This window comes from Hyaena hyaena, unplaced genomic scaffold (assembly GCF_003009895.1).
Source record: "Hyaena hyaena isolate Hyena2069 unplaced genomic scaffold, ASM300989v1 scaffold_73, whole genome shotgun sequence".
NCBI lineage: Eukaryota > Metazoa > Chordata > Mammalia > Carnivora > Hyaenidae > Hyaena > Hyaena hyaena.
Window position 1 is genome coordinate 1567904 of NW_024080705.1, and position 28000 is coordinate 1595903.

General features: G+C 36.9%; 1 protein-coding gene across 3 annotated transcripts; it reads right to left on the reverse strand.

Annotated features, from left to right (window-relative positions):
* Position 1: 1 nt before the first annotated feature.
* On the reverse strand, positions 2-28000 carry VPS26A (VPS26, retromer complex component A). 3 transcript variants are annotated; one of them, XM_039233273.1, is made up of 9 exons: positions 27894-28000; positions 19642-19791; positions 12188-12263; positions 10869-11025; positions 9290-9454; positions 7764-7870; positions 5418-5486; positions 2638-2780; positions 2-438 (listed from the first exon to the last, which is right to left on the reverse strand). In XM_039233273.1, exons 1-9 carry the CDS (start codon positions 27894-27896, stop codon positions 325-327), a joined length of 984 nt encoding a protein of 327 aa, XP_039089204.1. In that variant the 5' UTR covers positions 27897-28000; the 3' UTR covers positions 2-324. The 3 variants fall into 3 exon arrangements, with proteins under 3 accessions (XP_039089204.1, XP_039089206.1, XP_039089205.1); XM_039233275.1 differs by lacking the exon at positions 27894-28000 and adding an exon at positions 27544-27738; XM_039233274.1 differs by lacking the exon at positions 27894-28000 and adding an exon at positions 27498-27517.

The following is a 28000-nucleotide window of genomic DNA, read 5'->3' on the forward strand; positions in this document are numbered from 1 at the left end:
CTCATGTGAAAATCTTTAATGTTTATGTTGATACATATCTGAGTGCTTATCATTAAATCAAAGTGTGCAGTAAAAAAAAAAAAGAAAAAAATGGCAGCTTAAGAAAGTTCCAGTGTTTCAAAGAAAGCGCTGTTTTTAATGTATACACATGAAGAACATTTAGTTGTATCATAAAATAAGTGCAGCGCTGTAAGAGAAAGGAAGACTATTATAAATGGAGTTTTGGCCTTTCCCCACCCTACAAGCTGCAACCATCTTTAACCTGCTGAACTTAATCTCAATGGATATAGGAGTTTTTGTTTTTCTTTTTTTCTCCTGTTCAGTTCACATTTCAGGCTGTTCAGCAGATGCCTGGGAGTCTGGTGATTCAAATCGCTGGTGAAAGTTTGTTCTCTGTTTCCTCAATTTTTCAGGAGCTTTTCTCCATAAAATGATCTCCTAGTAAAACAAACACAAGACATCAACAAATTAATATTCTCATATTACGCCTTAAATTTTCACAATGGAAATAATGCCATTTCAATTTTAACTATAACAAAATTAATTTTTTTCCCAACATAAGCTGTTCTCAATGACCTACTTTCTTCTGATTCTAATCTCGGACCACCCCTTCTGCCGACCCTCCCCACCACCACCAGCACCTATGCACACCACCACCACCAATCCAGAGCCCCAAGAGCACAAAGTTCTAGCTATTCCTGCTTTAAAGAATTCATAAAATATGTCCTTTGGTTTGCTATCACTTGCCTTTATCCAAGTTCAAACCTTGTCACTTCACTTAGACACTTAAAAGAGCTTCTGGGTAGATGGCTCTGCCTCCAGTGCCTGAGGCCCCTTTCTAGCTCACCCTTCCAATCACGACCAGATTCATCTAAAACACTGCTTGGATTGCACTTCAGGAGTTCTCAGCACCTCCAGGATCAGTTTCCAACCAGCATTCAAGATCCTTCATAACCTTTATTCAATTTGCAACATTACTCCTTTCCCCCACCAGCCATACTGAGTTAACTCTGCTCCCACGCACTCCAAATAAACTTGCCCTACAGCTTCTCCCACATATTTTTCAAATACTCATTCCTCTCTAACCAACCCATCCTGATATCTCTTTTAAATGCCTTAAATTCAAAAAAATCCCAAAATTATTTGCTTCATAGAATCATGACAGGCTGTTATGTTGGTTACCAAACATCTAAGTGAATGCCCATGGGAAGCAATGTACTTATTCCATAGGGCTACAATATGTAGCAGATTTGGAAACTGTAAAGTTTATATAATCCATCTTGAGTTACAAATTACCTATGTTTAATTATACAGCATTATGGCAGTATCAATGCAAAGGTCTTCTCTCTTCTAAATTATTGTCAAACTATTATTTAAGTTTTCTGTTACTTAACGTAGGGGCACCTGGGTGGCTTAGTTGGTTAAACACAAACTCTTGGTTTCAGCTCAGGTCATGATCTCATAGTTTCTTGAGTTTGAGCCCAACGTCGGGCTCTACACAGACCGTGTGGAGCTTGTTTGGGATTCTCTCTCTGTCCTTCCCCTGCTCACACTGTCTCTCTCTCAAAACAAACAAACAAACGTTAAAAAAATGTTTAAAATTAACTTATATAATTCTTCTTTTTCTGCACATATGCACTGTGAGGACTCTGAGGACAAAGTATGTATACAAAAAGTAGTTTTTGTATTCTTTACAATACTCAGCACAGAATAATTTTTTTCTTTTTATTTTGAGAGAATACACATGTGCACAAGTGTGCAAGGTGGGGAGGGACAGAGAGAGAGAGAGAATCCCAAGCAGGCTCCATGCTGGCAGCACAGAGCCCAACATGGAGCTCGATCCCACGAACTGAGAGACTATGACCTCAGCGAAAATCAAGAGTCAGAAGTTTAACTGACTGAGCCACCCAGGTGCCCCAGGACAGAATTATTTCTAATTTAGTTCTGAATACTCAACTGACACTCAAATATTTATTAATCTGATTCAGAATACAAAAGACCTTTCCAATCACAATCTTCACTGCAAATTCACCAAAGATTTTAATTGATCTTCAAATGAGAACAAGTTTTATGATAAACATTTTATATAAAAAAAATTATTAGATTTGGGTCATCTCAGGTACATTTACAACAAAATGGAAACCCAGAATCCATCAAGTTAATACAATCATCAAAGTGATAATGGAAATCTACATCTGTTGATAAAGGAAAGATATTCAAGACACTATTCAGTGAAAAACCAAATTAAAGGAAACACACGTAATATGATCTAAATACACATATACAAATTTGTTTGGAAAACTAATCACAATGGTGGTGGAATTTTTGTTGACCTTTACTTAATTCTGTTCTTTACTGCCTGATTTTTTTTTCCCTAACAGTAGGTATTATTTTTATAAAAAAATACAAAATTTTCAAAAGAAAAATAAAAACACTGCCAAATTAGAGCCCATTCTGGGGTCCTGCAGAGTAACAGGGAAGAGAGCTCTCCCAACACTATTCCATTCACACCTACTTCCTTATCAAACTCACAGAAACCCCCACTTGCTCAGTACTATAAAGCATAGAAAAGTGAGTGCTTTCCAGGTGCTTTTAGAATAGCCAGAGAACAAAACGCCAGGATGGGTGGCACCATACCTGCTGCTTGAAGTACCTTCTGTCTTCTTCATCAACAAGGACTAGATTCAAAAAGTACCTTACTGAAAACTTTTTGTTCACATCTCTCATTGTCGGAGTTGGGTCATATCCTGCTAAAAATAATCTTATTGGAATTGATTCACCTGAAAGAAAAAACATTTCCATTTAATTCTAAAGAGCATTACAAAGAACACACTAACACTTTAGCTCTCCATGAGATGACGGCATAACAGAAAACTTTAAACCAGGGTTTTTCAGCCTTGGCACTGCTGACATTTTGGGCCTGATTATCCTCTGTTGTGGGTAAGGGCCTGTGCGCTGTAGGAGGCTAAGCAGCATCCCGCATCTACTCACTAGATGTCAGTGGCATTCCCCAAGTGTGACAATCAAAAATAACTCCAGGCAACAGCAAATGCCCTGGGGCGGGGTGGGGGGGGTGGGGGGATGGAAGCAAAACGACCCTAGATGAGAAACACTGCTCTAGAAGTAGAATGCCTGGATTCAGACACCAGCTCTACAACTTCCTGGCTGTGGGACACTGGCCAAGTCACCTAACCCTTCTGCTTCAGGTTCCTCATCTGTGAAATGTAGAACACCAGTAATACCCATCTTGCAGAGACTCTGTAAGGACCACATGAGTTAATATACGTAAAATGCTCAGAATGGTGCCAGCACATAAGTGCTACTTGAGTAGTTTTGATATTCTTTCATGAAGCTTACCATAATTTCTCACTATGTGTATAATTTCTTTAATATGGATTAACTAATTCATCCAAAACAACAAATGTGTTCAGAATGAGGATTAGTCCTTCATCACCAAAAAGACTGCTATTCAGATTCTCAAGGCTTCTCCTTTCCTAAGTGTAACTATGTGCATATTCTGTTAAGTCTTTTTTATGTAATACTTTTCTTGTGCACATCTATTTCCTGAAAGATATATGATCTACTACTTTACATAAAAATGTGTGGCTGCTGAAATTTTACAAAGTAATGTTGCATTACAGGAGTGCATACATATAGGTTTTGAAGCAACAAAGGCCTGGGCTCGAACTCCAACTCTGCAATACTTAGAGATTGAAGGAAACCAAATTATGCTACCACAGAATCTACCTCTTTAACATAAACATGATTTTGAGCTTCAGGCAATTTAGAAGCCACAAAAAGCAGAAGAGGCTCCCCATTTTCTGCCTAAAGGCAGGATATAAATTCTCCTTTCAATGAAGATGGCTGAAGAATCCACAAACAAACCTTATTCCATTAGTTTCCACCCATATATTTACCTTCCCCCAGTTTGCCTTACCCTTGGAAGCCTAAAACTGCTCTACTTTCCTTTGTCCAGTCACCTCTCCAAATTTATTGTTTTTTTTTTTTAATGTTTTACTTATTTCTGGGAGAGAGGGAGAGACAGTGTGAGCAAGGGAGGGTCAGAGAGAGAGGGAGACACAGAATCTGAAGCAGGCTCCAGGTTCTGAGCTGTCAGCACAGAGCCCGACGTGAGGCTCGAACCCACGAACCGTGAGATCATGCCCTGAGCCGAAGTCGGATGCTTAACTGACTGAGCCACCCAGGCGCCCCAAATTTATTGTCCTTTTGAAGATACTACATAACCTGAAATTTTAAGCCACTGTTAAAAAAAATTTTTTTTTGATGTTTATTTTATTTTTGAAGGACAGTGAGTCAGAGTGCAAACAGGGGAGGGGCAGAGAAAGGGAGACAGATCTGAAGCAGGCTCCAGGCTCCAAGCTGTCAGTACAGAGCCCAACGCAGGGCCTGAACTCATGAACCACGAGATCACGACCTGAGCCAACCAACTAAGCCACCCAGGTGTCCTGCCACTGTTTTGAGCTACTTTTAGTTGAGGTTTCTCTTTTGTGATGTTCACTGCATCCATTAGTAAACTGTTTTTTTTCTTTATTTATCTGTGTCTCTGTTAAAGAGTCCCAGCTGAAAATCTAAAACAGGTAGAGGTAAAGTTCTGCTTTCGCTACATCATCTTTAACAAGTTTTTTAACCAATCTGCATCTCAGTTTCACATGTAGAATAAGGGATACCATCACCTAACATTAGAGCACCTCAGAGCATCATGCCTCATCTATAGTTGGCACTCAGTAAATGATAGCTACTTTATGAAGTAATTACTAACAGTGAGAAAAACCCAAAGACATAAATTTAAAATTATAAATCCTGGGGCACCTGGCTGGCTCAGTTGGTGGAACATGTGACTCTTGATCTTGGGAGCTGGTTAAGTTCAAACCCCACGTTGGGTGTAGAGATTACTTTAAGAAGTAAAAAATTTAAAAAAAAAAAAAAAGAGATAAATACTGACTTCATTATCTTGGATACTGGAGATAATAATGGAACTGCTAATTTTCTTGGCCAGTGTAAGAACTACAAAGTCCCACAGAAAATCCCACAGAAATTAACGCTCAGTTATACTGTACCTTATATTTAGTGAGTAAAAAAGACATAAACTATTATAACAGAAGACAATCAAAATATTACAAATTCAGACCTAGAGAATATATAAATGTCTCTTCTAAATACTAATTTTAAACTTAGTGAAAAACTAAACCTTATTTTGGACTAGGAAATACCATTACAGTCATTCAGTATCTATACAAAGATGATCTTAAAAACAGTATTTTAAGAATCGTTTTAAGAACTCACAAATACTTCTACACTAAAAACTTTCAAACCAAATACTTTCAAACTACACTTCCATGAACACTATCTGCACTACCTACCACAAAAAGTAGTAAATGGAAAGTATGTTATCTTACCTTTTACTGGTGCACCATCCATTATTTCATACTTAGCAATTGTTTCTGTTTCTGTGGTGGTACTGGGTCCTAGCACAATAATGTAAATGACATTACGTTAAATATTTCCAGAATATAATTTCCAGCCTTATAGTTTCTTATTTTCCAACTACATTATTTGAGTACTAATTTATCTTCCCATTTTGTGAAAATGTTGATCATTCTTTTCTATTTCTCAATGTACATTTAATCTACTTATCACTTAACTGAATGATTCAATCCCTTCTTCCCAAATATATAGTTCAGTAAAAATATTCTTCATAGAGTTCCTTTGATCATTTCTAGTATCTAGCAAAATAGAAACAATACACATCAGAAATAACCACTGACATGCTAGTTTTCTCTGCAACATCCAAACTGTTTTCTTTCATAACATAGAGAAAACATCAAACAGTACTTGACATAGTTCTTTTAAATTTGGGTATTCATCTTCTAAGACATTATTTGATCCCAGACGTTTTTAAAAAGTCAGTGATACGATAAGTGAAAAAAGTGTACCAAAGCATATACTAATCATCCCACTGTTCTATAATACCCATAGTATGCAAAGGCTACACTCTTCCAAATAATGAGTACAGATTACTTTTTATTTAAACTTTTATAGAATCAGACACAATTTTTATAACCAGAAAAAATATGTAAATAATTTCTTTTGAAATAAGAAGGAACACAACGTTTGATTTTAATATCTTTAAATCACTTAAACTTCTGTTAGCAGGTGAAAATGGACATTAAGAAATCACAGATGTTTCTAATTATGACTACAATTATAAATTCTTAAAAAGTGTTGCGTAGGGGCACCTGGGTGGCTCAGGTGAATAAGCATCTGACTCTAGATTTCAGCTCAGGTCATGATCTCACAGTTCATGGGAATGGAGCCCCATATGGGGTTCTGTGCTGTCAGCACAGAGCCTGCTTGGGGTTCTCGCTCTCCCTTTCTCTGCCTCTCTCCTTCCTGCACACTCGCTCTCTCAAAATAAATAAATAAACTTACAAAAACAAGTGTTGCCTAAAATTATTTTCAGCAAAAATCCAATAAAGGAGATAAATTAAATCTATACACGAATTAAAATTAAAAAGCAGTTATAAATAATTCTGGGGCAACTGGTCAGCCATCTGGAAAAAAACTAAAGTTGGAGCCATACCTTATATCTTAAATCAAGGCAAATTCCAAAGAAATTAAAAATTTTAAACAAAATTCCCAAACTATATTATTTTAGGAGAATCAAGCACAGAAAATTATTTTTAGAACCTCAGTGTGAAAAAAGCCCTGACTACACAAACATCAAAAACTTCTACATGGCAAAAACTGTCATAAGCAAAACAAGCTGGGAAAAGTTTTGCTGTTTTTAATACAGAAAAAAAGAGCTGATTTCCCTAATAGTTTCTACAAATCAGTACGAAAAGACTAATAATAACAGAGATGGAGCAAAGGATATAGACAGGCAGTATATACAGAAAAGAAATAGCTTTTATACACAGGAGAAGATGCTCACCCTTATTCAGAATGAGAAAACTAAAACTACAATGGGGAACCTTCTTCCCTGACCTGATCATATCAGCTAAACACTTTATAATGTTGTGTTGGTAAGAACAGAAGGAAAAAGAGGCACTCTTCTATATTCCTTGCTGATAGTACAACACTTAAAGACAACAAACTGATAATATGTACCAAAATCACAATGAATATTCCCTTTGAAATAACAATTCTACTTTTAAGATTATCTTGCACACGTGCAAAATGACATTAAGTCATTTAAGACATTAAGACATTAAGTCATTAAGTAAATGACTGGAAACAACCTGTAGCAGACTCCTTAAATTTTATATATCCATAGAAAGGATAAAGAAGATGAGGAAATATTCTATTCAGTGATATAGAAAGATCTCTAAAATATACTGTTAAGTGAAAAAGCAAAGTATGTGTTGTACATAAACATTTAACTAAAAGCAGGGAGAGGGTATAATATAGAGGCACTTATTGTATATGTAGAAATACCTAGAAGCATTTTAAAATTTATAAACATATGACCTATGAGTAGCTGAAATACACAAACAGGACACTTTTTATTGTATAGTCTTTTACACTCTAGTTTTGAAACATGTGAATTTATAACCTGCTAATTTTGATGCTTTCAAAAATATTTATAAAAATTAATTTCTAAAAAGCATAAATATGAAGCATAAAAATTAAGTATCAAAATTTGTATCCAATATGTGTATTTACTGTGTTTAAACAATATTTTGAGATTTTTTAAAATTTCAACTAAAACAGGAATTTTAATTCAAATATTCCTTTTGACTTACCAATTCCTGTGATCTCTTTTTTGATCAGTTGCAACTCCATATGTTGGATTTTTATTCTTACTAATAAAAAGTAAATTTTCCCGACAATCACATCCTTTAAATGATACCTTTGGAAAAAGAATAAACCACATTTACTACATATCAGTTTAAAAAATAAACAAAAAGAGTGAAATATGTCCTGAAAGGCTTTAGTAGACATCTTTAGGACAGTAACTATTTCAGCTGGGCTCTGTGCTGGGCTCTGTGCTGTCAGCTCAGAGACTGGAGGCTGCTTCCAATTCTAATTTCCTCTATCTCTGCCCCTCCCCCACTCACATCTGTCTCTCAAAAAATAAACACCAAAAAAAAAGGGAATCAAGCTTTTACTTGACCATCAATATACCTCAAAGGAAGAATTAGTCTGATTAACCGCAGGTCCTTTACCGAGAGGTTAGTTTCCAAAGAACTTAAGCACAAAAAATTAACATTTTCAGGCTTGTAATATTTAATTGGTGTATAATGATGTTTCTGAACACCAAAACCCTACATAAGAGTTTAGTGTCATTACTCTAAGTGCCAGAATAGTGCAGCTAACAAACAACTTGTCTACAAAGACAGACTCCACTGGTTGAGTTTGTTGCTGTGATATCTAGTCATCAAAGACCTTTCCCAAGGACTCTGAAGTGATACTGAAGTGATGTAATAAATCTGGAAATTACTACAATACCCAGAGGGCTTCTTAACCTTCTCTCAAGCCTGGATCAAAATAATTTCTCAGGAGTTGATCAGTGTAATTATGTCAGCCTGAAGGGAGGCTTCCAGTGACAAGCTTATAGGTCCTAAACAATTTGATAATTTTATTAATAATACGATTCAAGACCCTGAAGGCATATTTATATCACATTTTTAGTGACATACACTGGGGAGTGACAACTAACAAAAGCCATTTAACAGAAGAATACATAGGAAGGAGATAAAAGTATACATCCATTTCTTCAACAAATAAACTTTAGTGTAAAAAACCCCAGAAATTAAAAGAAATCTAAGAGTAAAACCACCAAATGCAATGTGTTTGGATGCACTGGATTTGAACATATCTTGTGTGGATACTTATTTGAACAAACCATGTGGTGAGAAATATTTTTATGAGACAACCAGAGGAATGTGAACACTGACTGGATATGCATGGATATTAGGAAACTAATAATATTTTAGATATAACAGTATTACAGTTCTATTAAAAATGATTCATAATTTTTATGGATGAAGTTCCATGTCTGGAATTAGCTTCAATATAATCTATGGGGAGCGTGAGAGCTGGATACAAATAAAATAGACCTGACCATGTGTTCATGACTGCTGGCACTGGGCAGTGGGTTCCTGAGGATTTACCATACTGTTCATTGGCTTTGGTCTATGCTTGAATTGTTCCTTAATAAAGTTTCAAAGGGCATTAAACAATAAAACAGGAGTCCATTTCTGTAAAAATACAACATTTTATTAATTTTCCCTGAACATTTAAGTTATCTGTTGTTAAAGGTACTTACTTTGATTTATTATATTCAAATTCTATGTGTAGACAGTCTTCAATGCCCACTTCCATCTTAATAGAGTTGTTAACATCAGGGTATGTGGCAAGCTGGTGAACAATAAGGTCATATTCTTTTACCAAGTCTGTGAGTCTTCTTACTATTGTTACTTTAAGAAAATACCTACAAAGTTAACGGAGAGGGCAAGTTAAAACTCCTACTATAAATTTCAGTGTCTTCACATGAAACGATGCTCAGCATCCCTCCTCATCAGGGAAATACAAATCAAAACCACACTGAGATACCACCTCACACCAGTCAGAGTGGCTAAAATGAGCACATCAGAGAACTCGAGATGCTGGCGAGGATGTGGAGAAATGGGCACCCTCCTACACTGTTGGTGGGAATGTAAACTGGTACAGGCCCTCTGGAAAACAGTGTGGAGGTTCCTCAGGAAACTAACAATAGAACTACCCTATGACCCAGCAATAGCACTGCTAGGAATTTACCCAAGGGATACAGAAATGCTGATGCATAGGAGCACATGTACCCCAATGTTCATAGCAGCACTCTCGACAACAGCTAAAACATGGAAAGAACCTAAGTGTCCATCAACGGACGAATGGATCAAGAAGATGTGGTTTATCTATACCATGGAATACTACATGGCAATGAGAAACAATGAAATCTGGCCATGTGTAGCAACATGGATGGACCTTGAGGGTGTTATGCTGAGCGAAATAAGTCAGGCAGAAAAGGACAAATATCATATGTTTGCACGTATAGGAGGATTAGGAGGAACTTAACTGAGGAACAAGGGGGAGAAGAAGGGGGGAAATGGTGGGGGAAAGGGAGAGAGGCAAACCATGAGAGACTCTTGAATGCTGACAAAAACTGAGGACTGATGGATGTGGGGGGGAGGGGGGGTGGGCATGGAGGAGGGCACTAGTGGGGATGAGCACTGGGTGTTATGTGGAAACTAATTTGACAATAAACTATTTATAAAAAAAAAAAAAAAGCAGTAAAAAAAAATAAAAATAAATTTCAGTGTCTTAAATAAGCAAACATTAACTGTAACTCAGCTTTCCTCCTTGCTGATCCTTGGAGGTCAACTTACTTCATTTACAAGTTCTAATTTTTAAATGCCCCCACCATCAAAAAAATACAAAGAACAATTTTAAGAATAGTGTACCTACTTTTTTAAATGCATTTGAAGTGTTATCTATGGTCACACCTACTTGGGGAAATCTCTCTTGATCACTTCTTACCCATATACTAAATGAGATTTGTTGGGAAACTAATAGATTTTGAGGTAATTCTGTTTATAAGACAAAGGAAGTACCTAGGGGATGATTCATACAAAGGAAGTATATGACTAAAACAAACTTCTCATGATGGGGTTCTCTAAATCTATGATAGAAGGCTATTGTTACCTCAGATGAGCATTAGCTAGACAAAACAAAATATTTGGCAGAATTCCTAAAACTCTGAAGGCTTTCAGTCCAGAATTATAAATAGAAGTTTTAATAAGTCATTCAACAGTAGCCATTACCTTCTGGTTTTGATACCATCTACAGTCACTGATACACATTCATACCTCAAGCGGACATTGGCACCGATGTAAGATTCATATGGCTTTTCAACTTGCATAAATTCAAAATCATAACTTCTGCTCTGAGTCAATTCTCCAGGCAAGGCTAGTTCTTTCACTAGGTTTACAAATTCGTGAGTGTTACTCTTGTCATTGAAAAGTTCTAAGAAATTTCAAAAAGCAAAAAAAAGAAAAAAAAAACCCAATTACATTTAATACCTATTTCATTAAAACTCAAACTTCTACCTCTAAAGCAAATCACTTTTACCAAACTAATCAATTGGATTTGTCTCTAACACACTAGAGCTCTGATATAAATTCCATTATTCCCCTCATTATGCTCCACCTAGGCATAAAAAAATTCAAGCAGCACAGCACAATGAAAATTCCTATTATTAAAAACATATTCATTCCTTTAATGTAGTTAGAGTTTGCCCAATATGAAGCTGTTTTAACAGACACACTTCCAGCAATTATTTGAACTTCCTCCCTTCAAGGCAAAAAGCATTTGTTGTTTTGCTTTAGTTAGGCAAATATATTACCTTGATAAAATAATATACAAACATAAAAACTTATCAACTATTAGTGAATTACTAAAATTTGCCCCCTCAAGTATAATCTCATCTGGAATATATATGTAAACAGTATCTACCCATTCCAATTTTGATACTTTAAAAATGTACAGTAAGACTTAGAAAGCTAGATTTAAAACCTAGCTATGTATACTGTATTAGAAAGACCCATTTTCTTTTCTCTATTCTGAATCTGCAGTAGCAAAAGATTCATACAGTTTAGCTTCTACTAAATCAAGAATGCTTCTCAAATACATATATGGAAATATTTATGAAAGCTGATATAAGTCAAGAAGAAATTACACCCCTCCTTTCCACATGGAATCTTCTGACAGGTGAGACTGGCTACTGGCACACATTAGGTTAAGAAGACAAATGGCACGGGTAATTAGAAAGTGAAGGATGAAGATGACACTGATAATTGTAAACCTGGTGAAAGATGTAGGCAGATGGAAATTTCAGTGAGTCAACTCATTTTACTTGAATTATTTTTCAAGGCGGGTAGCTTACATAACTCCTTTCATTTTTAGTAATTAAGTTTAATAACAAACAAAGGCAGGTTGAGTCAAATATCATTTAATACAATTCAAAGAAACCTGTTTTAATGTTTATAAATCTTCTTTTATTATGCAAAATCGATTCCTTCCTTCTACAAAGCTAAACTCTAATTCAAGTATTTAAGTGCCAGATCCAACCCTCTTCAAACTCAGTTATCATTAAAAAAACAAAAAGTAATACTATTTTAAAACTCACCAATTTGACCTACAAATTCAATTCTAATTCCTTGGTGCTCTAGCCTCTTTCCAGGTTGCTTAAAGGCTAGGTTTACCTGCCAAAACATGAAATTATAAAAGATGTTAACAATCCTTTGAGTGGGCTTACTAATAGATTCCTTCCAGATGAATGCAATATATAAATCTTTCAGGTATTCATTTCTAAAGTTTGAAACACCACCACACACCTAGATTATGATGACGTTATAGCACTAGAAAAGGTAGAATTTATACAATCACTTATACATACACTTGTAAGCACCTGCTTTGTTAGGAAGGAATCCTTTATAAGCTGGAGAACTATACTCAAATCAAAAAAAGGGAAAACTTTCAACTATTCAAATGCATTTTCTAGTCAAATAGTTAAACAATTCTACACAATAGCACTTTAATGTAAGGTAGTCACTAATTCCAAGAATTTACTTAAAAGCTCATTTTCAGCTCTTCATAACCAAAAATATATTGTTATAATTCCTAACCTTAAAAGCCATGATTATTGCTCCTGAATCTGCTACTCACCCTAAAAACAGAATTTCTAAAGATTTAAATTTTGAGTATGATTTATCTTACATATTTTTGAAGTACAATATATAGTCTTTAAATCCCTAAATTCACATCTGCCAAATGGAGACCTTAATTTTATAAATTTTTAATGTGAATTGACAAAATATCTGTAAAGTACATACATATTACGAAAATTTTTTTCCAAACATTTAAGGTCTAGCTAACACATAAAAAGCATACTTCCAGATGTATTCTTTACTATAAAAAATATTAACATGACTCCTAAAAAAGCTTTTTAAGTAATGCTTCTCAAAAGATATAGTAATCAAAGGCCAATAAAAGCAGAGGTCCAATTACTTCTGTTTGAAAACTATATTAACTAAAATAGTCACTTTTCTATATCTTCTGTATATGTAACCAGAATGAGTTAGTAACTTGCCTTCAAATTAATATCTCAGAGAAAGAATAATTAAACAAATTGTGGTACATCATATGATGGAATATTATTAAAGTTTAAAAATAATAAGATCAAAGAATTTTTAATGATGTGGGAAGATGTGCATGATATGTTACATGAAGGAAGCATGGTCAAATTGTATACAAGCATAATGCCAATTATAGTTTTTAAACTACACAAAAGAAATACTCTTAACAGCAGTTACTTCTGGAATGTATGAGTAATTTTGTTTTCTTCTTTGTATTTTTCAAGATTTTTGTTGTTCTTTTACAATAGACAAAAAATACCTTCAAAGTCAGAAAAATACTTCTTAAAGGAAAAACAAAATAGTACTTACAGGCTCCACATACACTAACAAGTTGAATTTTAGGTTTGAACCACAAATAAAACAAGCGTAACTTCCAGCTGATTCACAAGCCAGGCAGTAATTAGAGGTATTCTCTAATTTATACACAAAAGAATAATATACTTTTTAAAATGTCTATTTGGCAACAGTTTGGGGGAATGTCTTCATTTGAACATGGCTGTGTCTGGTATTTTTTAAATGTACAGATCTTCAAAAATCATTCTGAAACCATACTATTAAGGTAGAAATGCAAAGTTATTTCATTTTCCTACCAAATTACCTAAACTCTGAAATTGTCCTTGGTCTCCTACTGATGTCAAAACCAGTTGCTTTTTAAGCCTAATGCAAGATATTCTGGAATCTAAAGGATCCCAGAGTTAGTAGGCGTTATTAAGCATACTTAAAAGCTGTTCTAAAAGGGAGCATAGAAACATAAACTATGATAGTGAACTGGGTTAAAAGTGTTTAATACTAACTGTTACACTTTTGTAACTTTTATTATAATTTCAAATTTACAAAATAGTTCTAATAACAGCACAAGAAAGTTCCACATAACGTTTATTCAAATTCATCATGTTTATATTCTGTCCCATATGATTTATCATCTTTTCTCTATATACACATGTGCATGCATACATACACAACTTTTTTCCCCTCACAGTTGAGAATAATTTGGAAGCATCATGCTCCTGTATAATGTCTTACATAATCACAGTGCAATTATCAAAATCAGGAAAGTTAAAATTCCACAGTTTATATTCAAATTCCAACTGTCCAGTAATGTACTTTATATACTTTTTTCCTTCTGTCCAGAATCATATGTTACATATGTAGTTATGTCTTTAAGTCTCCTTTAATCTCAAACATTCCTCAGTCATTGCCTTTCTTGATCTTGATGTTTTTAAGAATATAGGTCACTTGCTTTGTAGACTATCCCTCAATTTGGGTTTGTTTGGTGTTTTACCACAATTAGACTCAGCTTACGCATTCTTGCCAAGAATATCACAGAAAATGAAGTTGGATCCTTCTCAGTGTATCTGATTAGGAAGTACATGATGCCAATTGGTGATGTTAACTTTGATCATTTGGTCAAGGTGATCCACCAGGTTTCTCCAATTTGAAGTTACTATTTTTCCCCTTTGCTATTAACAAGTAATTTGACATATGTGAGACTATGTGTATATGTGTAAAAGGCCATGAAAACAAAACACAGGAAAAAAATCCATACACAAAACATACTCAGGGGCACCTGGGTGGCTCAGTCAGTTAAGCGTCTGACTCTTAATTTCGGCTCAGGTCATGACCTCACAGTCTGTGAGTTCAAGCCCCTTGTTGGGCTCTGCTCTGACAGTGCAGGGCCTGCTTTGGATTCTCTCACTCCTCTCTCTCTGCCCCTCTTCCCCCTCATACGTTCTCTCTTCTCTTTCTCTCTCAAAATAAATAAATGTAAAAAAAAAAAAAAAAAAGACATTCATTGTTCGAACAGACCAATATCAAAGCTCATTCTTCAGCATATAATATTCCACAGATGTCTCAAATAACACTGTCTTCAGAAGCTAAGGTAAGGGGTGATTTTCATCTACACTGTGTTTAAGACAAACATGTATCAATTTCCACACCATTTATAGTATCATTTACAGAGAATTACCAAGATATCTGTACTTTGTTGTTGCTGGATATTGTGGCTTCCCAAAATAATTTCAACTGCTGTCAGAAGAATAAAGTCCATGTTCTTGAAAGGTACTTCAGTAGTATTCTTTGTTTAAAAAATTAAACTATAAAGCCCTTAATCTCAGAATAAACCTCTCTATTCACTTTTGTAACAAGGAATTCAGAATTCACTATGGCTGGCGTGGCATTGGTACCACCATTTCAAGACAATTTACTTATCACTGACCAATCTAAAAGAATGTTAAGGAATTATACTTATGAATCCACCGAAAACATACGCAGAAAAATTACTATCAAATTTTTCACAATTCACAATTTTTCACCGTTATTGTACCTAATAATTTAATTAAATTAATAATAAACAATAATTAAACAATCAGCAAGACTCTCTCAAAATTATTCAGAAGGCCTAGTGATACAAGTTGTATTTAATTTTATTTATTTACTTTTTAAAAATTGTTTATTTTTAAGAGTGTGCGTGCATGCAAGCAGGGGAGGGGCAAAGAGAGGGGGCAGAGGATCCAAAGTGGGCTCTGGGCTGACAGCAGATAACCTGATGCGGGGCTCAAACTCACAAACTGAGATCATGACCTGAGTCGAAACTGGAAACTTAACCAACTGAGCACCCGTTCTCTCTCTCAAAATAAATAAACTTAAAAAAAAAAAAAAAGTGAATACAATTCAGAGAACAGGAGAAAATATTTGTGAAACATAACTGACAATGGACTTGTATCAAGCATATAAAAAGAATCCTGTAACTCAATAAAAAGACAATCCAGTAAAAAGCAGTCAAAGGATATGAACAGACTTTTCTCCAAAGCTATACAAATGGCAATAAGCACATGAAAAGATGTTCAGTATTAGCGATTAAGGAAATGCAAACCAAAACCATGATGAGATACCACTTCAAACCCACTATGATGGCCACAATAAAAAATACAGACAATATTAAGTATGCCAAAAAAGTAAAGAAACTGAACCCTCATACACTGCTGGAAAGATTGCTTTGGAAAAGATTGGCAGTTCCTCCAAAAACTGACTAAGCAATTCTACTCCTACGTATGTACACCCAAGAGAAATGAAAACATATATTCACACAAAAACTTGTACACAAATGTACAGCATTATTCATAATAGCCAAAAAGGAGAAACCCAAATGTCCTCAATTAATGAACTAGATAAAGGAAATGTGGTATATCCCTCCATATTCTACATGGATATATATTGGAATATTAGCTAACCATAAAAAATGATGTTTTGATACATGCTACATGAACAAACCTTGCAAACATTGTGCTAAAAGAAATAAGGCTGACACGAAAGGACAAATTTTGTATGCTCACCTTTAAGGAATAACTAGAGGGGCGCCTGGATGGCTCAGTCAGTTGAATGTCTGACTTCAGTTCAGGTCATAATCTTGCAGTTTTTGAGTTTGCGCCCCACATCGGGCTTGCTCAGTGCATAGACCACTCTGAATCATCTGTCCCGCACCCCCTGTCCCTCCCTCCCTCATGTTCTCTCAAAAATAAACAAAACATTTAAAAAAAAAAGAACTAGAACAGGTGAATTTGCATATTATGAAGTTAAAGAAGCCAATCTGAAAAGGCTAGATACTGTTTGATTCCAACGACATGACATTCTGCAAAAAGCAAAACTATGGAGATAATAAAAAGGTCAGTGGTTTAGGGGGCAGGACGGAGAAGATGAACAGGCAGAACAATTGGGGGGCAGGGCAGGGGAGATGACTAGGTAGAACAAAGAAAGTATTTTTCAGGCAATGAAACTACAGTGTATGATATTATAATGATGGATATATGCCATTAAACATTTGTCCAAACCCACAAAACAACAACACTAAGAGTGAACCCTCAGGTAAACTATGGACTTTGAGTGATTATGATGTGTCAATGTAGGCCTGTCCTTGGTAAAAATGAGGCCACTCTGGTGAGTGATGTTGATGAGAGAGGCTATACATGTATTGGGGCAAGAGCTATACAGGAAATATCTGTACTTCCCCCTGAATTTTCCTGTAAATCTAAAACTGCTTTAAAAAAATAATTCTTAAAAAAAAAAGATCTGGGGAAAAAAAAAAGTATGCAGACAGAAATTCACATGTCAGGAATACCATAAAAGGAATTTATTCTTGCTTTGGATGGGATGTCAGACCTCTTAGAACTTCAAAATTACATCTAATGTAGGAAGGATTTTTATGCAGAGACCCTACAATGTAAAGCCAAGTCTGGAAACCAATTATTCAGCCCAGTGTCCTTAATTTTAAGATGAAATCTATAAAGTTAAATGACTGCCCAGAATTACCTACAAAGACTGTTAAAGTCAAGGCTAGATCTTCCAACTCTAACCCAACAATCTTTTTTATTATATTCAGATATTTCAGAAAGCCTAGATTTGTTCTTAGTGAACATGCTAGGTCACAGATAATCCATGTTTGTTTTCTTCTTTTTGAGTTTTCTTTTCAAAATACTCATAAATCAGGGGCACCTGGGCGGCTCAGTCAGTTAAGCGTCCGACTTCGGCTCAGGTCAGATCTCATGGTTCGTGGGTTCAAGCCCCGCGTCAGGCTCTGTGCTGACAGCTCAGAGCCTGGAGCCTGTTTCGGATTCTGTGTCTCCCTCTCTCTCTGCCCCTCTCCCACTCATGCTCTGTCTCTTTCTGTCTCAAAAATAAATAGACAATAAAAAAAAATTTTTAAAAAGAAAAATCTCTCCAACTTCTTAAAAAAAATACTCATAAATCAACCATTTAATAACCTATTCTAAAGGTATGCCAGGAATCAGTATTAACAGCAGTTACATTTGCAAAGTAGATAAAAAGAGAAAACCAAACATCATGTACCCCGCCACACACACACACCCAAAACCACTACCACATATACTCTTGACAATAGAATTGAACTTGTGTCTGATCAAGTCTCTAGATCCAGCTACCAATTTATAGGCAATAACTCTATCATGAGTATCCAATCACAGAGAACTCTGCAGTTCAAGGGTCCCAAGCTCTTCAAAATATAAAGAAAAAACAGGCATGAAAAGGGAACCAGAGATTGAAGGAGATTTAAAAGCTATATCAGTCTTTTTTAAAGAATAGGACTAAACAATTAAGAAACACAAGGAACTTTATTATTATAAAAGGCAGCATGGCGGCTCGCTTCTTTTGAGAAGAGACTACGACCGACTGAGATGGGACATAGGAGCAACTGGTAAAGTTCTCCTTTTTGACTTCGATGGTAATGACAAGAAAATATACCTTATCATTATTTGTTTTGTGGTTTTCTGTGTTTTATTTTACAATAAAAAGGTTAAAAGTGAAAAATCTCAGGTCAATAAATAATCAGATTCCAGATACAATACCTTTTGAGCAACAGAAAACATTTATCTATAAAAGGTTTATCATTTTTAAAAATGTAATCTATAGTTATTGATTAGGTCTACATATGATCTCTAGCAATTCTAAAAATATAATTTGAGGGCCCACTGGTTTTTAAAAACCACACGTAAGTAGCTTTATTACCTTAAATATGCCCCTCTTCCTTTATTTGTCCTATAAACATCAGCCATGAACTAATTGGCACAGATGACACAGAATTACGTTAAACCAGACAATAAACGTTCCCTTCTAGACTTAAACAAAAATTATGATCTATGGGTATCAATCATATTCTCTAAAGTGTAAGATTATTCTTCTACATTGCTTGATAAGGAAAAGGGGGAAAAGTGAAACCTTACAGAAGGTATCATACATGTATCTGACTATGCATAGATACATTCCAAATGTACATTAAATCCTCTACAGAGCACCAAGAAATGAGATCAACAGACATAACGGTAGTAGTGCAGAGAGATAAGCTAGAAAGAATGAGAAAGAAATTTTTAGAAAGGTGTACTAAAGAATTATTCCCAATCTCTACAACTCAACTTAAAGTAAGGAGAAACAAACTTTTGAGTGGATCACAGCCCCACTGAAGAAACTAAAGCAAAACAGATGCATAGTCACAAACATAAAATTCTGCATACAATTTTAGACTCTGCCCCTATAATCCTACCAGTTTAAGAATCTTTCCTCGTATGGGAGCCTAGGTGGCTCAGTCAGTTAAGTGTCTGACTCTTGACTTCAGCTCAGGTCATGAACTCACAGTTTCGTGAGCTTGAGCTCCAAGTCAGGCTCAGCACTAATAGTGTGGAGCCTGCTTGGGATTCTCTCTCTCCCTTTCTCTACCCCTCCCCCCATTCTCTCTCTCTCAAAATAAATAAGTAAACTTAAAAAGATAAAAAAGGATTTTTCCTGTAAATACTCTAATGGAATCAAGGATTTTAACTGACCTTCCAAAACAACCGTCCATCTCTAACAAAATCACTCAAATTTAGAAACAGCACAGACAACTTTGATGATGAATTCTAATCTCCTACAACTAGGTAGTTCTCCCAAACAAAAGATTTACCTTTCCTGAAACAGATTCTCCATCATAGAAAAGATAGTGTTTTTCTACTTTGCCATCCTCAGTTTTCATCTCGGCCATTTTCCTGGTTTCCCCATCATTAAGGATAACATCGATCTCACAAATGGGTCCAAAAAAGCCTCCAAGAAAACTCTGAAATGAAAGGAAAATGCTCATAATTATGTGTTGTTAGACAGTACATTTTGTAATTCAAATATAAATTACCTATGACCTACAGTTAAACAGACTTCAAACCTGCAAGTACAACAAGGAAATAAGAACTTAAATTCCATATCAAAACTAAAAAAATTTAGGAGTGCCCTAGCTGGGTCAGTTGGAAGACCGTGCAACTCTTGATTTTGAGGTTGTAAGCTTGGGCCCCACATTGCATATAGAGATCACTTAAAAATAAAATCCTAGAAAAAAAAAAAAACAAATTTAGTATAACAATGCACATACAGCTAATATTGTACTATACATTAAAATCTGTTAAGAGGACAAATTTATATTGTATGTTTTTTACCACAATTTCTTAAAAGACAAAAAGAAAGCTAAAATTTAAACATGCTATAATTTCAATCATTGCCATAGTTAACCACTATAAATAATCAATTACTAACATATACCAGAATCTAAAAGAAATATTTTTTTAAAAGTTTAATTATTTGAGGGGCGCCTGGGTGGCTTAGTTGGTTAAGCGTCCGACTGTCACTTAGGTCATGATCTCGCGGTTCGTGGGTTCGAGCCCCGCATCGGGCTCTGTGCTGACTGCCAGCTCAGAGCCTGGAGCCTGTTTCGGTCTGTGACTCCCTCTCTCTCTGACCCTCCTCTGCTCACGTTGTCTCTATCTCTCCTAGAAATAAATAAAACATTTAAAAAAATAAAAAATAAAATAAATAAAAGTTTACTTATTTGAGAGAGAGCACACAGAGGAGGGGCAGAGAGAATCCTAAGCAGGTTCCATGCTGTTAGCATGGAGCCCAATGTGGGTTTCAAACATACAAACTGTGAGATCATTAGCTGAGCAAAAATCAGGAGACAGACACTCAACAGACTATACCACCCAGGCACCCCTAAAAAATTAGTTCTTAATATCTGGATTTGAAAGCCACCTTTATTCTTCTGTGTGGCTCTTTCACACAGCAGGACTCATACAACCCAAATAAGTGTATAAATCCAAATGAATTATTACAATGTACTACTTACTGTAAAATATACTGCTCTATGGGTCTGAATAGGATGTGTTGCACTGTGTAAGCTCTTGGAATAAATAAAACTGACTCTAGTGAAAGAGACTGATTAAATTTCTGTGGATTTTTCCAAAGAAAATGTATAAGCTGGGGCATCTCCACTGCTCAGTTGGTTAAGCATCTGACTTCAGCTCAGGTCATGATCTCGCTGCTGGTGGGTTCGAGCCCTACATTGGGCTCTGTGCTAACAGCTGAGTCTGGAGCCTGCTTCAGATTCTGTGTCTCCCTCTCTCTTTTTCTCTGCCCCTCCTCAGTTCACACTCTGTCTCTCTCTCTCTCAAAAATAAATGAACATTAAATAAAAAAAAATGTATAAGCCTTGTTCTGTAAATCCTGAGTATGACAGAAATATAAGGGACAAAGTTCAATTGCTTATGAATTCCACAACACATTAGTTGGTAATAATATACACTCCATTAGCAGTTCCAGTACCAGATATAGCCGAGGATTATTTTTGTCATGAAAGAAAGCCAGTCTTCTACTCTTTTTTAAAATGTACATGGAGTGGGGCGCCTGAATAGCTCAGTCGGTTGAGCATCCAACTCTTGATTTCAGCTCACGTCGTGATCCCAAAATTGTGGGATGAACCTCGTATCAGGCTCTGTTCTGGGGATAGGGCCTGCTTAAAATTCTCTCTCCCCCTCTTCCTCTGCCTCTCTGCCTCTCTCTAAAATAAAAAATAATAAGGGGCGCCTGGATGGCTTAGTCGGTTAAGCATCCGACTTTTGCTTAGGTCATGATCTTGCGGTTCGTGGGTTCGAGCCCCGCATCGGGCTCTGTGCTGACTGCCAGCTCAGAGCCTGGAGCCTGTTTCAGAGTCTGTGACTCCCTCTCTCTCTGACCCTCCCCTGCTCACACTGTCTCTCTCTCTCTCTCCTAGAAATAAAAAAAAAAAAAAAACATTAAAAAAATAGTAATAAAATTTACATGAAGAACCATCTCCTGTCAATCTATATCCCTTCTTAGTCTGCCTTACACAACCACAGTAATCTCTTAAAAACATAAACCTGACCATATTCTGTTTAAAATCCTTCAACAGGCTGGTCAGAATACAAACTGAAACAACTACTTTAGAAAACAGGTGGCATTATCTGATAAAGCTAAAAAAATATATATCCCATGACCCAGCAATTATGCCCCTAGATATCTACCTTAAAGAGAAACTCTTACACATGAACAAGGCAACAAATGTAAGAATGTTAATAGTATCATGGTTCATAATATCTCTAAATAGGAAACAATTCAAATATCCATCATCAAGAGAATGGGTACATAAGTTTTAGTCTATTATTCATACAACAGGCAAAGGAATAAGACACAACTATACACAAGGATGACTCACACACTAATATTGAAATTTCGAGGCCAGACACAAAAAGAATACACACGCAATATGATTCTATTTATTGAAAAGCCAAAAACATGTAACATACACTTTAGTATTAGAAATCAGGAAGTGGTTAGAAGAGAGCACAGAGGGAGCTTCTAGAGTGCTAGTTATGCTGTGTTTTTTTATCTGAGCACTTCATACACAGGTTCATTCACTTTGTGAAAATACATCAAGCTGTTTTTGTACACTTTTCTGTACTTCACTGTTACACACACACACACACACACACACACACACTGTATTCCCTAACGTGGCCTACATGTATCTGGCTCTACCCATATCTCCAACTACTCCAGCCTCAAATTATCCAGGTTAATCAAATTTGCCAGTTTCCTTCTCATCCTAGACCAAGTATCCTTTACCTAACTAATTCATCCTCTGAGTCTCAGTCTGACTCATTTCCATAAAGAGGCCTTCCTTTCCTTCCTAATAGAAACTAGAGTCTCCAAATTTAGGCCTCCCAACACCACATAGTTTTACTTCATCATTTATTATACTGTGTGCTTATTCAATGCCTGACTCCCTGACTGAACTGTACACTCCATGAGGACAGATACCTTATCCTTTGCTCATCACTGAAGACACAGTAGCTAGCGGTAGTATGTGGCATTTAGTAGAAAGCATTCAAATATATACTGAATGTTAAATTAATATTGAATAAAACACATCTTGTCCTGGGGATCCTGGGTGGCTCAGTAAGTTGAGTGTCCAACTTTGGCTCAGGTCATGGTCTCACAGTGTGTGAATCTGAGCCCCACTCTGGGCTCTATGCTGACAGCACAAAGCCTGCTTCAGATCTTCTCTCTCTCTCTCTCTCTGCCTTCCCTCTCTCAAAAATAAAGTTTTTTAAAAACTTAAAAAAAATTAAAAATAAACAAAATTAAAAACACATACTGTCCTGATAATAAAAAATAGATACAAGGAGTGCCTGGATGGCTCAGTCGGTTAAGCGTCCAACTTCAGCTCAGGTCATGATCTCACAGTTCGTGGGTTCAAGCCCTGCGTCGGGCTCTGTGCTGACAGCTAGCTCAGAGCCTGAAGCCTGTCTTCAGATTCTGTGTCTCCCTCTCTCTCAAAAATAAAAACATTTTTTAAAATTAAAAAAAAAAATAGATACAAAAGAAAGGAGTTAAATCTGGAATACTTGGTCAAACTAGCCCTCCCCCAAAAAGTTAGCATTGGTGCAGTAGCTAAGTCTAGAGCAAGGAACTTCCATCAAGCCTCAGTTCTGTCCTCAGGTGGCAGAGTAACAGCAAGCAAGCTAATAATTCTCTTAAAATGCATGGTGATACCATGATCAAAGAAGACGGTGTTTTCCTAAATTCTGAGCTTGCTTGTTTTTATTAATCCTATATTAACAAAAAGACTGTGATTTCAGGGTGCCTGGTGGCTCAGTCAGTAAAGTGTCTGACTCTGGTTTCCACTCAGATCATGATCTCAGTTTGTGAGTTCAAGTTCCACATCCAGCTCAAAACTATAGTGCAGAGCCTGCTTGGGATTCTCTCTCTCCCCTCTCTCTCTGCCCCATCCCACTTGTGCTCTCTCTCGCTCTCTCTCTCTCTCAAAATAAATAAACTTAAATAAAACCAAATGGGCATGTTTAAAAAAGATGGTAATTTCAAGAAATCCACTCAAAGAATTGCCAGATTTCTATTTTTGACATACTATAAAAGCATAAACAGTATTTTTTCCTTTCAACAATGTTTTAATCTTTCCTGGCACCATTACAAATAACAAAGTCCATTTTAACCCAAAAAACTAATTTTAATCAGAAAACAATTCTGAGGGGCGCCTGGGTGGCTTAGCTGGTTAAGCGTCCGACTTTCGCTTAGGTCATGATCTCGCGGTTCGTGGGTTCGGGCCCCGCGTCGGGCTCTGTGCTGACTGCCAGCTCAGAGCCTGGAGCCTATTTCAGAGTCTGTATCTCCCTCTCTCTCTCTGACCCTCCCCTGCTCACACTGTCTCTCTCTCTCCTAGAAATAAATAAAAATATTTAAAAAAAAAGAAAACAATTCTGAACTTAGAATGAAAAACATCAATGATAGGTCACATGCACTGTCCCTTCCTAGTTAGCATTCATACTCCCCAGTTTTAAATTTACAACTTGCTCAAAATGGTCTATGTTCTCCTAAGGGCTACAGATATGACAATGTACAGCAGCTCAAAATCAGTCTGCTGATATTTACTAATTATCAACTACGTGCAAACTACTGAGCCAGCCACGGTGGCAGGAAGGGGGTGAGGGGGGTGGGAGGAGCAATTTTGAAAGGGTAGAAGACAACAACCTCATTTAAGATAAAAAAAGAAGCAGGAAAATAAAATTCAATTTTCTCATTCCCCTTTAATATTTACCAGGGCTGCTTCCAGGAAAAATGAGATTTGAAAACTACAAAAATTCTTTTACAAATAAAAGCAAATATTATGGTAACTTTTCCCACATATGGATATTTAACACACAGAGATGAACTTAGGATTTGAAAGCTGACACTGAAAGATCAAAATAACAATCAAAATTGCCACTAATTAAAATGGTGTCAAAGAGGGGTGCCTGGGTGGCTCAATCAGTTATGCTAGGCGACCGACTCTTGATTTCAGTTCAGGTCATGATCTTGCAGTTCGTGAGATTGAGCCTGTATGGGGCTCTACACTGAGAGTGTCCAGCCTGCTAGGGATTCTCTCTCTCCCTCTCTCTCTGCCCCTCCCCTGCTCACACTCGCTGGTCTTGTAAAACTTCACAATTAGCTAAATATAATTAATCAGTAAGTCTTATTTTGACATGATAGGTAAAAATTAAAAATTCCAACACACTAAAAATGTGAAAGCTACACGTTATCCTCTATATGCATCTCTGTATCCTCTGTACCCATTAAGTGTTTCATAACTAAAAATTTAAAAAGTAAACTTACTTTTTCAGCATAATCAAAACACTAAGATGAGGACAGATTAGATTTTTTTTTTAAAGCCTAGTTATAGCAAACGCAGAAGGATAACAGACTGAGTAATAAACTGTAATACTTTAGCAAGATTAAGTGAACAACACCGTGAGAATTTAGCACCAGGTTAACATCCAGTTTTTTACACGAGGACACATCAAAAACAAACTAGTCTTATCAAAGGCCTCCAGAAAATTGTCAATGTCTTACAATAAACAAGTAGACAGCAGAGAGAAAAAATAGCTGAGGAAAAAGTTTGTCTTTTTCTTTTTCTTCTTTTACTATTATTTTTTGTTTATGTATTTTTGAGAAAGACAAAGCACGAGTGAGGGAAGGGCAGAGAAAGAGAGGGAGAGACAGAATCCAAAGCAGGCTCCAGGCTGTTGGTACAGAGCCCACTGGAGGGCTGGGAGCCTCAAACCCACGAACCTTGAGATCATGACCTGAGCTGAAGTCAGATGCTTAAGTGACTGAGCCAACCAGGCGCCCCTTTATTTTCCTTCTAAAAGGAGTTTGAAAGAAAAAAGATTGGTCTACCCAAGTCTTGCTTTTGAAGTTTTTATCACAAGGTACGCATCTTCTGTCATTTCTAACAAAAAGTCATAAAATTAAGATCTTTTTAAAATTATTCACATTAAATTTTAATAATTCTCCTGATATGTAAAGAAATCAAAATACATAACTGACAGGATGGGGAAGACTAGGAGGTGGAAAGGGAATGAAAACTGTAAAGAAGGTTAGTATACATTAACATAGACTTTTGCTGAAATTACAGAAGAGATGTTTTAAAGTGAAAAACCACTCAGTTCTCCTGGCGAAGATATCTTCAAGCGAGCATTTAGAATGAGATTTTCAGGAGCAATATTAGACAATAATATACAAGTCCAAACTCTTTGGTAGCCTTCAAACAGCTAACCTGCAATATACATGACTATTAAAAGATTACAGCATTGTTTTTACAGTGTTCTAATTGTGGCCTAGGCCTCCTATCACCTTTAGGTGAATTTAAGATTTTCCATATAATTCATAAACCCATATTGAGCATTAGCACCCAGCAAAATTACATGTGAATATGTTAAAAGTCAACAAACTTTTTAGCCTTTCACTACTTCCAGTGGATGTAAAGAAATGCAACTCAAGGTGAGTAGATAGGGAGGCTCTCAAAATTTACACAAGCAATGAAACAGCAAATTTTCTTGCATAGATTATATTTAGGTCCATCTCAGTGTTATAAAGCTTTACAGATTAGTTTATGTTTGATGAGTAAATTGAAAATAAATTGCTCTTAATCTATTCAAAAGTTTATCAAAAGTAATAATTTTAAAAATAAGCAAAAAATAGGAGGGCCTTTTAGATCTTCTTGGCAAATTATATTCAATTAAAGAAGACCTCCCAAACTCCCTGACTAGACAAGGTCTCCTTTTTAGATTTATCACAACTGTAATTTCCACATTAAATAATTAACACAAATGGATGTTTTCCTCCCTCTAGACTGTAAGCTACAAGAGACCAAGGCCTGTTTCAGTCTTGCTCGTGGCCCCTGGCCAGCCTAAGTAATTATTTGTTGCTTGAAAAAAAAAAAAGGGCCCCCAGTTGAAGAATGAATATGTCTGTCTTTACTTTTCTGATTTTAGTTAAATCAACACAACTTCTGAGTTTAAAATGTATTTATTCAAAACAATTTTTTTTAATATTTTTTAAACAAAGCTAGCTGCTTCTTCAGCCAAAACTCTCAAGCAGTTTACTGAACCAGTGAGCTCTGGGAAAGCTAATAGTATCAGGAGAGCACACAGTAGGCGCTCAACTTACACTTACTAAATGAACGAACACCATAAAGTGAGCCGAATGAGATCCAATCTAGAGATGGCCAACACACACAAAGTTAAATGCCTGTGCTTCCCACTAACTGGTTAAAGTACTCTGACTTCCCTCCCTTCTGTGTTCCCTAGGCCATTTCAACATCCCGAAGCGTTAAGTTTCTAGAAAATGGCTTGGGGAAGGAAAGGAAATGAGAGCCAAAGCTTAAACTAGCCACCACAAAACCAGTGTCTTGAATTAAAATCATCACACTTCAACGCCCTTTCCTTTTTCTCCCCCATTCTACAAGTGTCAACATCAAGGCTGAACTGGGGTCAGGACATCGAAGAATGTCACCACATCGAGATTAAAAAGAAACACACACACACACACAAAAACGGAGTTTATCAAGCTCGTGACACCCTGAGAGTGACCCAGTACCCTCCACCCCCACCAGCCCGGAACTGGGGGACTCCCGGGTCACTCCACCTGAAGGGAAGCCAGGCTGTCCGGAAGGCGCGGAGGGACTGGCTACCTTGGAAGGGGAGGCGGCGCTGAGCCCCCGCAGAGGCGGGGTCCGAGTCCCCAGCCAGGGCCCCCACAGCCGGTCCAGGAAGGCGGGCAGAGGCTCCGACATGGCCAGGAGAGCGCGCAGCCGCCCGCAGGTGCTCGGGCCTCTGCGAAACCGGGAAGAGGCGGCCCCGCCCGCCCTTCCCCGATCCCGCGGTGGCCAGACAGGCCTAACCCGGCTCCCCGCCCTGCTCGCCGCCCGCGTCCTGCCGCTCCCCTCCGCCCCACCCGCGGGACCCGGCCCGCCGTTGGCCCGCCCGCCGCGCGCTGTAGGGCCAGGACCGGAGGCGAGCGCGCCGGCCGCCGTGCACTCACCATTGTCAGTGCCGCCGCCGCGTCCCCCCCACTTCACCCCGCTTCCCTCAGGAGAACTCCCAGTCCAGATTCCCTCCGCCCCAGCGCCAGTCACGTGACCTGGAGCC